General features: G+C 63.4%; 1 protein-coding gene across 4 annotated transcripts in view; it reads right to left on the bottom strand.

Annotated features, from left to right (window-relative positions):
* The window catches only part of RNF157 (ring finger protein 157), a 14,643-nt gene continuing 1,347 nt past the window's right edge, over positions 1 to 13,296 (bottom strand). Inside the window, exons 2-19 of one of the 4 annotated variants that reach the window (XM_085304460.1) lie at positions 12,683 to 12,771; positions 12,010 to 12,156; positions 11,443 to 11,560; positions 10,984 to 11,050; positions 10,659 to 10,702; positions 10,243 to 10,290; positions 9,922 to 9,993; positions 9,497 to 9,656; positions 9,148 to 9,260; positions 8,527 to 8,765; positions 8,290 to 8,398; positions 7,800 to 7,911; positions 7,515 to 7,699; positions 7,258 to 7,323; positions 6,998 to 7,046; positions 5,062 to 5,172; positions 990 to 1,030; positions 228 to 310 (exon numbers count right to left, since the gene is read on the bottom strand). In XM_085304460.1, the coding sequence (XP_085160586.1) occupies positions 990 to 1,030; positions 5,062 to 5,172; positions 6,998 to 7,046; positions 7,258 to 7,323; positions 7,515 to 7,699; positions 7,800 to 7,911; positions 8,290 to 8,398; positions 8,527 to 8,765; positions 9,148 to 9,260; positions 9,497 to 9,656; positions 9,922 to 9,993; positions 10,243 to 10,290; positions 10,659 to 10,702; positions 10,984 to 11,050; positions 11,443 to 11,560; positions 12,010 to 12,156; positions 12,683 to 12,771 (1,770 nt within the window). In that variant the 3' untranslated portion in view covers positions 228 to 310. Of the gene's footprint in view, positions 311 to 989; positions 1,031 to 2,301; positions 2,895 to 5,061; positions 5,173 to 6,997; positions 7,047 to 7,257; positions 7,324 to 7,514; positions 7,700 to 7,799; positions 7,912 to 8,289; positions 8,399 to 8,526; positions 8,766 to 9,147; positions 9,261 to 9,496; positions 9,657 to 9,921; positions 9,994 to 10,242; positions 10,291 to 10,658; positions 10,703 to 10,983; positions 11,051 to 11,442; positions 11,561 to 12,009; positions 12,157 to 12,682; positions 12,772 to 13,296 lie in introns of those variants that run through there. The other 3 variants (XM_085304458.1, XM_085304459.1, XM_085304457.1) reach the window with 3 other exon arrangements.

The raw sequence follows: 13,296 nt of genomic DNA, 5'->3' as shown, positions 1-13,296 counted from the left end.
CGGGGCCAGGCGGAGCGGGCCAGGAGGAGAATTCGAGGTTACCGGTTTTTGAAAAATCAGTATCGCTACGGCCAAGGGTCGGCAGTGGCAATGCCTGCGGCGCCCGGGCTCCAGGATTCCTCCATGCCAGGGGAAGAAGGGGAGCAAGGGGGGCGTTTCGGCTGCGGTGCCGGCGTCCGCGAGCCCCTCCGGCAGGCAGCTTTCCCATGCCGTGCCGCCTCCGTGGTGTCTGCCTCGATGGTGCTGGTGGAGCAGCAGCGCCGGCGGCTCTGCCACGGGAGCCAGGCGTTGTTGTCGGCTGCCTCGAGGCCTGGGGGGAGAGAAGGGGCTGGTGAGGGACCACAGCAAAAGCGAGGCCCAGCTGGAGCGGTTTTGGGGGGACACGGACAGGATGGCAGAAGGTGGCTCTGCGGATGGGGTCCAGGCTGCCGAAGCCACTGCCGGGCCAGGTGGAGGGAGGCACCCCAGCTGGCCACGGCACTGAGATCCTCCCGGCCACAGAGCCCGGTGCTGCCTTGGCGGGGACTTAAAGGTGGATTTTAAAGAACTGAGGGAACTCGGCAAACCCTGCAGGCGAAGGGAAGGAGATGGCTTCACCTCCTGGCATGCGTGCGGGCCGCTTTCCCCAGGACTTTAGGGGAGCGCTCACGCAGATGGCTCCATTCGGCCCTATGGCTCTGAGCAACGCGCACGGGGATTAGTGCAACCGCCTTGGAGAAAGGGCTCAGGAGCCCTGAGATTTTGGCCCTGCCCCAGCCTTTCTGAGATGGCTTCAGCAAACCGCCCAGGGCCTCCTCTCTCCCATGAGTGCACGGCTCATGGCCTGCAAATGGCCCCGCGGGGTCTCGGGGGTGACGGGAAACGGGGCCGCCCGGGGAGGCAATTTAGTCTCACAAAATAACCATGGGACGAGAGCAGAAACCAACCCGCCCCCCATCCCAGGCGGGCAAAGGGGCGCGAGGTCTGCGCGGGCTTCGCAGAGCTCCTACCTAGTCGTCAATGTTAATGGGGCAGGAGTCCGGCACCGCGGCTGCGTGGCAGGAAAAGACCAGAAGGCACAAGGTGAGCACAGGCGAGAAGGAGCCGCCAGCGCACGCGCGTGGCCGAGCAAGCGTGGCCGCAGCGAGGGTCTCCAGGCCGGCTGGCCCGCGCAGCCGCCCCGTGCCGAGCGGCGCGGCTGCGGGACGGGGATGGGGAAGGGCTGGGCACCGCCACCGTGTCACAAGGCGGATGTCATGCGGGAATGGCCCTCGCCGCCTCTCCCAAGTCCCGCTTCGGTGGCCCCTTTGCACCCTCCAGCGTTCAGTGCCAAGGAAAACCCCGGCGTGAGGACACGCTCCTGCCACGCACAGGTGCCACGTTGGTGCTTGGCCACCCATGCGCCCTTCTCCATCTTCTCCCGGCTTGGTTCAAGGGGTATTTTCAACCTGGCCCTGGTGATGGGCCAAGCTTGGGCCCTGCTTACTGCCACCCCCCACACCAGGGGCTATATGGCTCCATTCGGAAAGAGGTGCACCCCCTGAACCCCCCCAGCAAGCCTCACCCCGAGGTGGACCCCCTTGAAGGAAAGCACGGATGGCTTTTCCAAGAGGAAGCAACAATAATAAAAAACCCGCGCCGCTGCCTGCTGATTTATGGAACATGACAGCTCCCCTTTTAGCCAGCTTTTCATCTCGAGCTGGCGCTGAAGAGCGAGGCAAGTTAAGTCTGCAGATCCCGGAGGGGATGGATAATTAAACAGGACCACACATAAACACGCGCAGAAATCCCGTTAAGAGCTTGATATTGCATAAGGCGCTCCAGTGCCACCGCGCCTCTGTGCAGAGATTTAGATTAGTTCGGCGTGTCCTTGAAAGGATCACAAGGAGCGAGTCACCGGGAGGCTCCAAGCAGAGGGACGTGGCTTCAGTGCTCCGGCAAGGACGCGCACACGCTCCTCATCTCCCTTTTGGATCAGGACAACCCCATTCGAAGCCCTTCGAAGGCAGAGCCCCCTCTGCCCTTAGCTGACCTCAGACCTGTCCCGCACAGACCAGCTCCCAAATAGCATCACGGTGGAAACCCAGCGGCTCGCTGAGCCCGCTGCAGCATTAGCTACCGCTAGGACAATGCAGGGATTTGAACCAGCAGAAGCCTTTGAGATCGTCTCTAGGCTGAGCACCATCTCCAGCACAGCGACTCCCAAACTCTCCCCATCTTGGTACCATCTGGGACGCCTCCACAACCCGCTGCCCATCTCTGTAGAGCTCTGATTTCGCCACAGCGCTAGGGGTGACTGAGCATTTCTGCTTTGACGAACCACATCCCATGTTATAGCAAGTGAAAAAAAAATCCATAGGTCTAATCATGGCAAAACCAGCCAAATCAATGTACAGAAAATGGGGGTGATTTTTTTTTAAGCTTTCATTAAAATAAAACATGGCCTCAGAGTAAAAATCCACATTGTTCTTGCCTGTCCATGGATATAACCGCATTCAAATCTGCAAATCAAATGCGCTGAGTCCAGGGCTGGCAGGGAAATACCAGCCACAGGTCCGCCACGGAAAATCTTCCGCGTTTGCCAAACCTGCGATGCTGACAGCGAGCTCCGGTCAGTGCGAGGGAGCGTGGCCACGCGGCCCGGCTCTGCGCCGGGAGCTGCCTTGGCCCTTCAGCTGCAACCTCTGTGCTAACGCCCATGTTCAGTGCATTTAAACCAGCCCTGCAGCCAACGATGCAGAGCTCAGAATCCAGCACTGCCGACACAAATACTAAATCGCCCCTCAAATCACCTCTGTTGCAGACCAAGCGCAGACCAAACGGCTGATCCATCCTGATTAAAAGCGCACAGGGAGATGCGGTCTGGGCAGAAGGCAGCGAGAAGGCAGCTTGGTGCAGGGTAAGGAAGGAGCTGCCTAACGAAATCAACATTGCAAAACCCGGTTGCAGCCAGGACAGATCCAAAGCGCTGGTCTCCATTCGCCCCGTGCGCATCGCGCTGGGCAGGCGGCTACGGCAGGAGGTTTTCCCACCGACTCCGCAGCATGCCAGGCCCAGGGATCTGCTTGCAGAAGGCAGAGCGCAGCTTTCTGCATCCCTCCAGGTAATTCCCTGCTTTCTCTGCCCCTGAGCCCCAGCCTGGCACCAGGACAGCTGAGGCAATGATGCAGGAGGCGACGTAGCCAGGTTTGGGACTAAGGCGAGCCCGAGGGAGCTGGCATTGAGACTGAGCTTTTGGGGATCCCCAGGTCCCATGAGGGGTGGAGGAGTCTGGCCCAGGGTGGGGGCTACCTCAAGAAAAGCTCAAGGAAGTGGGGATGCAGCCTGAAGCATCCTGCTCTGCTTCGCGCCGTGCTCCTCTGCCCTCCGAGCCCAGCACCAGCGGCACCTTCCCTTCTCCGAGCCGTGGGAGGAGACGCCAAGAGCCCGGAGCCAGCCCACAGGGCAGCACGGTGCCACGGCCAAAGGACCCACAAGCAGCAACGGTGCCGACCACATGGGCAAATGTGGTGGCCAAAGGCTGGAAACGGCTCTGCCTGGCCCCGAGGGCCGCATCCTGCACTCACTCCAGGACCGGGGCCATCGCGGCCCCAGTGGCAGGGCAAAGCAGGATTTGGCCTTGGGCCGTTGCTGTGCCAGGGCCACTGCAGGAGCAAAGCTGCCTTTTCCTTGTCCCCCCCATGGCCACAACCAAGGGGGACGCGGTCAGGAACCGAAAGGGAGCCTGCCTGCGCCCAGGGCTTTGAACCCAGCTGCTGGCGTCCAAAGGTGGGAAGAGGCAACCGGGCATTTGTGGCTGCTCCCGTTCCTCCACAAGCATCTCACTGCATTTCTCCGGAGCAGAAACCGCAGGGAACAGGAGAACTGGGAAGCGCAAAGGGCAGCGGGAGGGAAAGCTTTCCCAGAGGAGAAGGGATGGCGAGGAAGGACCTTCCCCGGCCATCTCCCCCCTGACCTGGGCTCTCCATGGCCGGCTGCGTTTGCAGAGCTGCTGCCTGCCACAGGTTTTGCAGCAAGGAGGAAGGCAGGGGCAGAGCTGCTCTCAGCTTGCCCACAAATGTATCGGCACAGGCCTGCACAGGAGCCCTGGCGGGCTGCGACGGGCTTTTCTTTTTTTTTTTTTTTTTCACTTTTTTCTTTTTTCCTCCTTTCTTTCTGGCTTAAAAAGCTGCTGTTTGGTGCTGCCCAGCCCTTCCCCACGGTGGGGGTCGCAGATACATTTGTCGCCTCGTGGCACCTCTGGGCACAGACGGGACATGAGCAGGGGCGGAGGAACCGTGCTGGCACGGAGCGAACATGAACTTCCGCACAGACGGAGGAGTCTGGGGGGAGCCGGGCGGGGAGAGGGATGAGAAGAGAGGAGGGATGGGGAGGGAGAAAAAGCATGATGAAATGGAAGAGGGGGATGAATCCTCGGGGCTCTACTAGACCTAAAGTGCTCCGGGAGCCCGTGCTCCACACCTTCGTACAGCGCCGAGGCCCGCAGCACGGCTGGGGCCTTCGCGGGAGGCCTGCTGCCCGTATCTAAGCCCTTGCTCAGGTCTCCTCTTCGAGGAGCTGCCAAGACTCCCACCAAACCTCGTGCTCCACCCGTGGTGCTCAAACCCACGGGGACTGAGCCAGGGGCTGTGCTGATGCCAAACGAACCGGACACGCGACAGCGTGTGAGCAGGTTCCCAGCACGGCCCTCCCAAGCAAATCCACGCTCTCCATGCCCTACACCCTGGCCTGCCCAGGGCCACAGCTCCGCGTCCCTTGCCCCAGGGATACCTAGATACACCTGGCCCAAAGACCATGGTCTCAGCAAGCACCTGGCTAAGGGACCAAACTTTCCACCCAAGCTAGACCACAACTCCTCCCTAACCAAAGCAACCCCATCGGGCACCACGTCTTGACCTACTGCTGCCAGGCGGTTTCATGGCTGGTGGACAGTCCCATGGTGAGATGGGTGGTGGGGATGGCGATGAGGATGGACGGTGGGAGAGGAAGGCGAGGGAGGATCAGGAGGGCAGGGGGTGACATAGGGAAGAGCAGAAGCTTCCCCCCCAAGCCCGAGTTCATGTTCGGCAGGCGGCCACTCACCAGGTAAGCAGGCCTCAGAGCACAGTTTATTGTCCAGCGCTTTCACGCGTGCGATGGCCACGTCATTGTTATTGTCACACCTCAGACCGCGGAAAGCGCCTGTCCTCTGGCCTGGAAGGGAGTTAACGCAGTTAGAGCGGCCCGGCCCGGCCCGGCCCGGCCCGGTGGGGAGTCCTGGGTCTTCTCCTCTCCCTCCCCACCCCTTTCAAACCAAGTTAAAGAGGTGAAAACGAGGCGTCTCGAGCAGACGGGACCGGAGAAGGTGAAGAGCGGACAGTAAGGTTGGCCCTGGCTGCCCCTTTCCTTGCGCCGGCCGCGCCGGAGGGAGGCGAAACGGAGCCGGGAAGCGGCCGCGGCGCGGGGAAAGGGCGGCGGAGAGGTGCTGGCGGAAGCTGAGGAAAGCAGCCCGCGCCGGGGCTCTTCCCGCCGTTTCGGCTCGTGGCGCCTCTGGGGCGGATCAGAGACGTCCGCGAGGACCGGGACGCGGAGGCGGGAGACGGCGGAGCCCGCGAGGCGGCCGAGGCGAGGGCCGCCGCGCTCTCCCAGCTCCGGTCTCGGATCCCGAGGCAGGGCCGAGCGGGGGGTCTGCAGCCGGCCGGGGCCCGGCCGAGGCCGAGACGGCTCTCGGCACCTCCCCGGAGCCCCTCCGGCGTTACCCATCGGCAGGGATGTGACAAGCCGCAGCAATGCCGGGAGGGGGCAGCAACCAAAGGCAAGTACGAGACAAGCCGTAGCCAAGCTTTGCACGGAGCTGGGGCTGATTTGGGGGGACGAAGGACAGGGTCGTTGATGGCGGTAAGATCTGCTTCCTAGCTTGGCTTCAGCGAGCAGATCAGCACCCAGGTTTTTTCTTTTTTACGCGCATCGATTTGATGCAAGAGACTAAACCTCAGGAGCGACGTTCAGCAGCAGGCTGAACAGGCCCGGGATCACTTCCCGAGGAGACACGTCCTGCTCCCGGCTGTCAGAGCTGGAAACTTTCCACGCCTGCTTTATCTGCTGGTGTCTGAGGCAGCAGGATTGCAACGGACCCAGAGTTCGTCCACAGCACCCCACTGCGGAAGGAGGGTTTGGGCCTCGGGGACGCCCATTGCTGTCATTAACAACCTTTCTTTGCACCCTACTTTCCATATTTCAGTCTCACCCCGAGCAAGAACCTAATTACAGCGCAGAGACTATTTTTCCCATGAAAACACAACGCCAGGGCACAGTGCAGAGCTGGGCTCTTGCTTTCCAGACTGGCTGAAGAACAAGGGGGAAAGTTTTGATTTATTTTTGCTAGCCAGTAACATGCAACCATGGCAGTGGGGACACCGGGAGCCTCCCTACCTTCCCCCAAAAGATCCAAGCTGGGAGGTGGCCGATGGCCCGGGAGCGACCAGGTCTTTCCGTGGCTCTTTGAGGTGCATGGAATGGGCGAGAGGAGCCCTCAACATGCATACGGTGACTTGCTAAACCACGTTGAGGACAGGCAAAGAAAAACTAATAGACCAGCCTAAAGTGACCGGTCTCGTGACCCTGTCCGAGAGGAACCAACAGGGATGTGTAAGGGAGAGATTTTCAAAGATGCAGAGAGAGAGAGATCTGCTTGGCAGAGTGAAAAAATACAAATAAAATAAAATAACGAGGAACCTCTTGCCCGTTTGGCCCTTTGGAAGCGCCTCTGGTCGCAAGCAGAGAGCAGCAGCTGGACGGAGAGCTGCGGTTGCCCTCACCGCCCAGACCCCTCCTGCCTCCCCGCTTCGCCAGGGCTGCGCGGCCCGGGGGCGCTGAGCATCGCCTGCTCCCGCGGCTGCTTCCCGGAGGAGCTGACTGCCAGGACCCTGGGGAGCTGGGGGTGACCCGACGCCTGCCCCCGCTCCCGCGGGTTCGGGGAAGACTGTCCAACCTGCCCGCGCGCAGCTGCCCACCGGGACCACGATCCGGGGCATTTTACCGTCTTCCTGCACAGGAGAGGTGTCCTCGTCCTCCAGCACGTCATTGCCCTGTGGTGAGAAGCAGCGAGCGTGAGCGGCTCCGAGACCCGAGGGGTCCCGGCCCCGCGCTGTCCGTGCTCCCCGTGTCCCCCGGAGGAGCCGTCGCCAACTCCGGAGGGTCTATCTCCAACCCAGAAAAGCGAAGGGGCGCGGAGCGTCACAGGAGCATCGCAGCCCCTCGCCGCGTGCCCGCCTCCGGGCGCCAGCACCAGGTCCTCACCTCGGAATCGCGCTCCTCAGCCGAGATGCTGACGAAGTTTATATCCGGGGACTCCACAGGCGTCGACTGCGGGAGAAAAGCGGGAAAGAAGCAGAAAAAGAGGAAAAAAAGAATTGGGTGCTGACAGATTTGGAGGAGGAGTTATGTCTCCAGAGGGACCCCCCGCTGGCAGTCTGCCCCAGGGCGCGATGGGTGCTGCGAACGGCCTCGCGCACCCCAGGGCACGGCCAGGGCGACGGCGGCCGAGCCAACCCTACCTCTCCTTCGGAGGCCATGGCACTGGCGGCCGCCGGCGACGGCAGCGTGTCGCCCTCCTCCTCCGTGCCGGGAGCGACGTAGGAGCCGGACATGGAGGAGACGGTGTCGGTGCTGATCTGCGAGTGCCGGCTCTGGGAGGAGGCCATGGACATGACGGACTGAGCCAGGCTGCTGCTGACGGGGTCTGGGGGCAGAGCAGAGGCTGAGCCGGGGGCCGCGGCGCCTGCCAGGCCGTGGGGAGACCCCAGGGCCAGCCCCGGACCGCAGTGGGCACCCGACCGTACCTTCCGGAGATGAGATGGTGGAGGAGAGTGGGGTGCCAGTGCACGAGGACTGGTCGATGGCTCCCGATGACGACAGGGTGAGGTTTTCGCTCTCGGGAGTCACACCACATTCCTGGGAGAAGAGTCCATGGGCCGGTGAGAAAAGGCCGTTGCGAGGAGGATGGGACGGGGTATATTAGTGGGGATGGAGGAAGGCAGAGACCTTGGGGACTGCACCCACCAGCCATGTGGCCATGGCAGCTCCATCTCCCTCTTCCCTTCCCTATCCACATTTGGCTGAGGACATCCAGGAGGAGAAAACTCAACTAAACCTGCATGGAGACTGCAGGGCTGTGAAAACTTTCCCCAAACCAGCACTCCAACCTGCATCTTGGCTCATCACTGTCACATTTTGGAGGGCAAATACCACCTCCAGTGATGGAAAAAGGGTTTTTCACTGCCTGACAGCCTGGCCCATGCAGAGCTGGGGCAGGAGCTGCTGAACGCTCACTTCCTCATGCTGAGCTGAAGGTTTCCTCGGGGCAATTCTGATCTCCGACTCGCTGCAGGACTTCTCGTCCTCCTCTTCAGGCAGGATGGAGGAGGTCTGGGAGATGGACCTAGGTGGGAGGCAAAGCAAACAGCTTCACTGGATGCCGGTAGGCACCGGTGACGCTCCAGGACACTTGGGACCAGCCCATGCCTTCCCGACCTCCCTGTTGGTGGGGACACCGGCACTAGTACTCACTTGGACAGGCTCTTCTTCAGCTTGAGCCCCTGGCTGCCGCAGTCGGAGAGGCGCTCGAGGGGCGAGAGGGCCCGCAGGGGAGGCGGGTGGCTCTCACTGCCGTAGGACGGCAGCGTCCCTGCGCCGTGGCCGTCCCCGAGGACACGGAGCGGCAGGGCAGCCGGAGAGGGCGTCAGCGGCCCGTTGAGGGCCTCCAGCAAGGACACCACCTCGTAGCCTGGAGGGATGTTCTCCGAGGACTGGAGAGAGCAGGAGACAGAGGTGAGCGTCCCCGCCGTGCTGCTCTGCTGCCACCCCTGCCCTGCTCCCAGGAGCACTGGGATGTGCCCTTGAAAAACACCCCCAGGAGAAGCCAAAACCATAGGGTGGACAACCTCCCTGCACATGTGAGCCTCAAGCCCGGTTTTCCACGATCTTTGCTGGCTACAGCCTGGCAAAACCCCCCACTTTCTCCCTGCTCAATGCTATTTTATTCTATTGAACTTGTGTAACATCCACCACGTGACAGACTACGGGGTGGAAGGTGGCCCCAGGCCCCACGCAAGCCCTGAAGCCACCCGTGGTGCAGCCGGGACGACCTGCAGCCCGGGCCGGGGTGGGACAAGGTCCACGCGAACTGACCGAGTGCTCCTCCGAGTCGGAGGTCTGCGAGGTGATGATGGGGTTGAAGCTGGTGGGAGACAGGGGCCCCAGTTTTTTCCTCATGGCTCGGATTTGAAGCAAGGCTCGGAAAGCTGCGAGACAGGGAAGAGCGAAGGAAGAGAGGAGCGAAACCGCCGGCTCGCGCGGCGGAGCGCGGACCTAAACGCCCCCAACCCCCCAAAGACGCCACCTGATTTCTTAGGACTCCCCACCGGCCTCGCGCGCCGCTGCGGCTCTTCCCAAAACGGGCTGCCGCCCCCCAAGCCCGCCCGCCCGCCCGCCCGCCCGCGGGAGACGGCAGCCCCCGCAGCCCCCCGCCGGGCCTCACGCAGTCGGCAGATGGGGCAGTTGTTGGCCTGGTACCGCAGGGTGTCCGCGCACGTGTTGCACAGGCAGAGGTGGCGGCAGGGCAGGATGAGGGTGTCGCGGACGTCCGAGAGGCAGACGACGCACTCGGCGCTGTTGTCGCTCACCTCGTCCTCGGCGACCTGCCCGGCGGCGAGGACGCGCTCGGCGGCCGGTCCCCCCTCGGTGTCCCCCGCGCCGGGGGACCCGAGGGATGGACCGCCCTGAAATGCCCCCACCTGGACGCCCCGAGACTTTTCTGCAGGGCGCCGTTTGCCTTCCTGGCTTTTTCCTTGCTCCCAAAACACAGCCCTGGCAGCTCGCCCCTGCCCGGCTCCGGAGGCGGCGGGCACCCCGCACGGGCACGCGCCCCTTGCCCAGCCCGAAAGCCCGGGCTGCGGCCGGTACCTTGGAGTCCTGCGTGTTGTACTTGTTCTCTATGCCGTAGATCTCCTGGAGGAGGTAGCTCACGCCGTCCACCTGAAAGCGCCAGCACGGAGGGGTGAGCGGCGGGCGGCCGGCCCGCCAGGACGCCGGGGGATGGACGGACGGATGGACGGAGAGGCAGGAAGGCAGCTGCGCGGTCCCGATCCGGAGCGAGCGACGGGCACGCGCGGCTCCCGCCGCCCCAAAGCCCCTCTCCCCCTTCCCCGGCGGGGACGCCCCAGGCGGTAGCTGTCACCTGCCCTCGCCCCTTCTTCGTCTGCCACCCCGGCAGGACACACTCACCACTTGTTTCTGCTTGAGGGGCTTCACGCAGAAGGTGCCGTCGGCGTGCTGGAGGGAGGGAAGCGTGCGAGTGAGCGCCCGCCGCCCGGGCGGCCCGGCTCCCCCGGGGCGACAGATTTTCCCAGCGACGCCTGGCTTCTCCCAGCACCCTGTCACCTGGGTAGGGGCTGGGATGTCGCCCTGCTGGGGCGCACGGCGCAAGGGAATCTCTTGCTTGGTCGGACACCTCTTGGGCCAGCAAAGAAAGCATTGAGACCAAAAGCCTCAAAACGGGGTGCCTAAAAGGCCAAGGACTTCGGGGATGTTCCCAAAAGGCAGCAGAGTTTCAGGAGCTGCCCAAAATAGCCCAAGCCAAGCAGTGACCGAGTCTGGAAGGGAAACCAGCAGCAGCGGGGACGCCCCGGGCCAGCGCTCACCTTCTCGAAGGTCGCCAGCAGCACGTGCGAGTGGCCAACATGCTCTGCAAGACACGAAGAGGCGGGCCGGGCTCAGAGGAAGGGCAGACCCGGCGCCCCGGGGCCGGATCCCGGCCCTGCGTGGGCAGGCAGGGGAGAAGCCGTCCCTGCTCGCAGCCGAGGAGGAGCAGGAGGCCCTGCCCCGGCCTCCGCGGGCTCGGGGCCCTACGGCAGGCTGGCACGAGGGCAGATGCCTGCAGGAGTGCGAAGCCCGACGAGGCAGCGCTGGAAAAAGCCAGCCCAGCAAGGAAGAGAGCCCTCCCCTCTCTCCCAGCCATGCCCTTACCATCCTCTTCATCCACCACGGCATGCACCACCATGGGGTACACCTCCCGGTCCAGGTCGAAGCCCAGCTAGGGAGAGATATAAGTGGTTGTTTGGAAGGAGTAACAAAAGAGGATTTAGTCCACATCCAAAACCATCCAGCTCTCATCCAATGAGTTGCTGTACCCAACCCCAGAAGCACTCCTGGGCTGCTGGACACAGCAGGCAAGGCATGTCCCATGGCAAGGGGCTTCTGCTTCCCACCGCCGAGCCTGCAGCCAGCCAGGCTGCCCACCGGCTCCGCATCTTAGGACCATTTCTACCACCATTTCGAACCTCTGATAGGTTCTTCCACCTCATCCCGTGCTGAGGGACAGGGCTCTCACACGGAGTCACCACCACCGACGGACTCCGACACCGCCTCCCGGCCGGCGGCAGACCCCATGCCCGCGATGGGGAGGCCTCGGGCGGCTGGGCGTACCTCCTCCTCCGCCCACTCCGAGGGGTCCACGGTGTGCGAGGGCATGCAGAACTGCTGGCACACCCCCCGCTTGTAGTGCACCGTCTCCGACTGCAAGCTGTTGTCCTTGGGGATGTAGCTGCCCGTCGGAGAGAAGACAAGGTTAGCGGCTCGCGGACCACCTCTCTCTCTGCTGTTTCAACCCTGCTCCCTGTCCCCAGCTCGTGGACGTGCCGGGAAGACGGGAGCAACCCGAGTCCACTTCCCTCCTCTCCCCCTGGCCGCCTCTCGGAGCGGCTGGGGCGAGAAGCCCTACGAAGGGCTAAATCAATCCACGGCTCTCCCGAGGCACCAGCGCGGGCCCAAAGGGCACAAGGCAACCTTGCACCAACCTGGCAGCAAAAGGGATGGGGGGAAGGATTTCACCTGACGCCAGCTCCGAGGCGGAGACAACAAGAGGGAGCAAGACGGGAATGGGAAAGAGGCAGCTTCGGACGTGGCGGGACAAGGGATCCCGGCTGCCCATCAGCGATGCCCTTCAGGAGACGCCCTCGGCCAGCGGGACCCGGCACGGGCTGCCGTCCTCACCTCGCCACCCCGTTCTGGAACTCCTCGCTCGCCTGGTAGTAGATGGTTATGGCCACGCGGGCGTCCGTGTCGAAGGTGAACTCCACGTTGTAGTGCACCTTCGCCTTGCTGACCTCTTCCCCCGGGGCCTTCACCTCCTCCGAGCACCTGGGGAGCAGCGAGGGTTGGCGACGAGTCCCTCGCGGGGACGCCGCACCGCGGGGAGCCTCCGAGCGGCACGGCCGCGAGCGCCCGTGCCCAGACCCGGAGCAACCTACCGCCGGGACGCTGCGGTCCCCGGCCAAGAGCAGCCCGAGCAAGACACGGGCCCCGAGCAGCACGAGCGCGCGCTGGCCGCTCCGTAGACGCCCCGCGGCCGACACCATCGCCGCCCTCGTGGCAAATGCAAGCCGACAGCCAGCACCGTGCTGCTGGAAAGCTGCTTGGCGAAACTTCTCCCCCTCCGTTTAACCCGGCCGGGCTCGAGCGGGCGATGGGGAGCGCGCAGAAACCGCCGAGGATTGCAGCGGCGCGGGAGAGGAAGGACGGTGCATGGAAGGAGCATCTCCACGCTCGCCTCCTCCTCCCCGCGCTGGCGTTTGGGGGTCACATCGGCCCTTGGGGGCGAACCCTGCCTCGCTGGGCACCCGCCGCAAACCAGCCCCTCACCCCGGCCCTGGGGCGCCGGACTTACTTCACGAGGCGCAGGGTGTCTTTGCGGATGTTGATTAAGCTCCTGAGGGTCTTCACGGGTTCCTGAGGTGGTGGAGCAGCGTAAGGGAACTGGGATGAGAGCGAGAGACGCCGGTGAGGCCGGAGGCCGGAGCTCCGCAGCGTCGCCGGCAGAGCGGCCCAGCCCGGATACGAGCCGGCAGAGAAGCCCTGGCCCGGGCAATGCGGCCAGCGGGCTCTCGCCTGCCAGCTGCGTCATTCCAGCCCCCCCCCAAAAAAAATCACAATACGTGGCTTAAATTGCCCAAAGGTTTCTGCCCCGATCGTCTCCGAAATAAGAGATCCCAGCTGTAAGTGCCGCGCTGGAGCTGGCCAAGCACCGTCCTAATATTTTGCATGGGAATAGAGCTGCCCTGTGATCCGGTGACTCCAGGAGGGGGTATATGAAGGAAGGGGGGAAAAATGGAAAAAAAAAAAAAAAAGAAAAAAGAAACAACCTGGCAAAAGGCTGTAGGAGCTGGGCACGTCGCTGCCTCGCGGCAGGTCGCTCCGAAGGCGGGCGGAGGCGCGGAGCACCGGCCCCATCCCTCGCCGCTCGAGGCCGGCCGGGGGTCTTTAGGGTGGGGAGAGCTGCAC

This window comes from Rhea americana, unplaced genomic scaffold (genome assembly GCF_003343005.1).
Source record: "Rhea americana isolate MKP2758 unplaced genomic scaffold, rheAme1 scaffold_21, whole genome shotgun sequence".
NCBI lineage: Eukaryota > Metazoa > Chordata > Aves > Rheiformes > Rheidae > Rhea > Rhea americana.
This window is presented reverse-complemented; position numbering and strand designations above follow the sequence as displayed.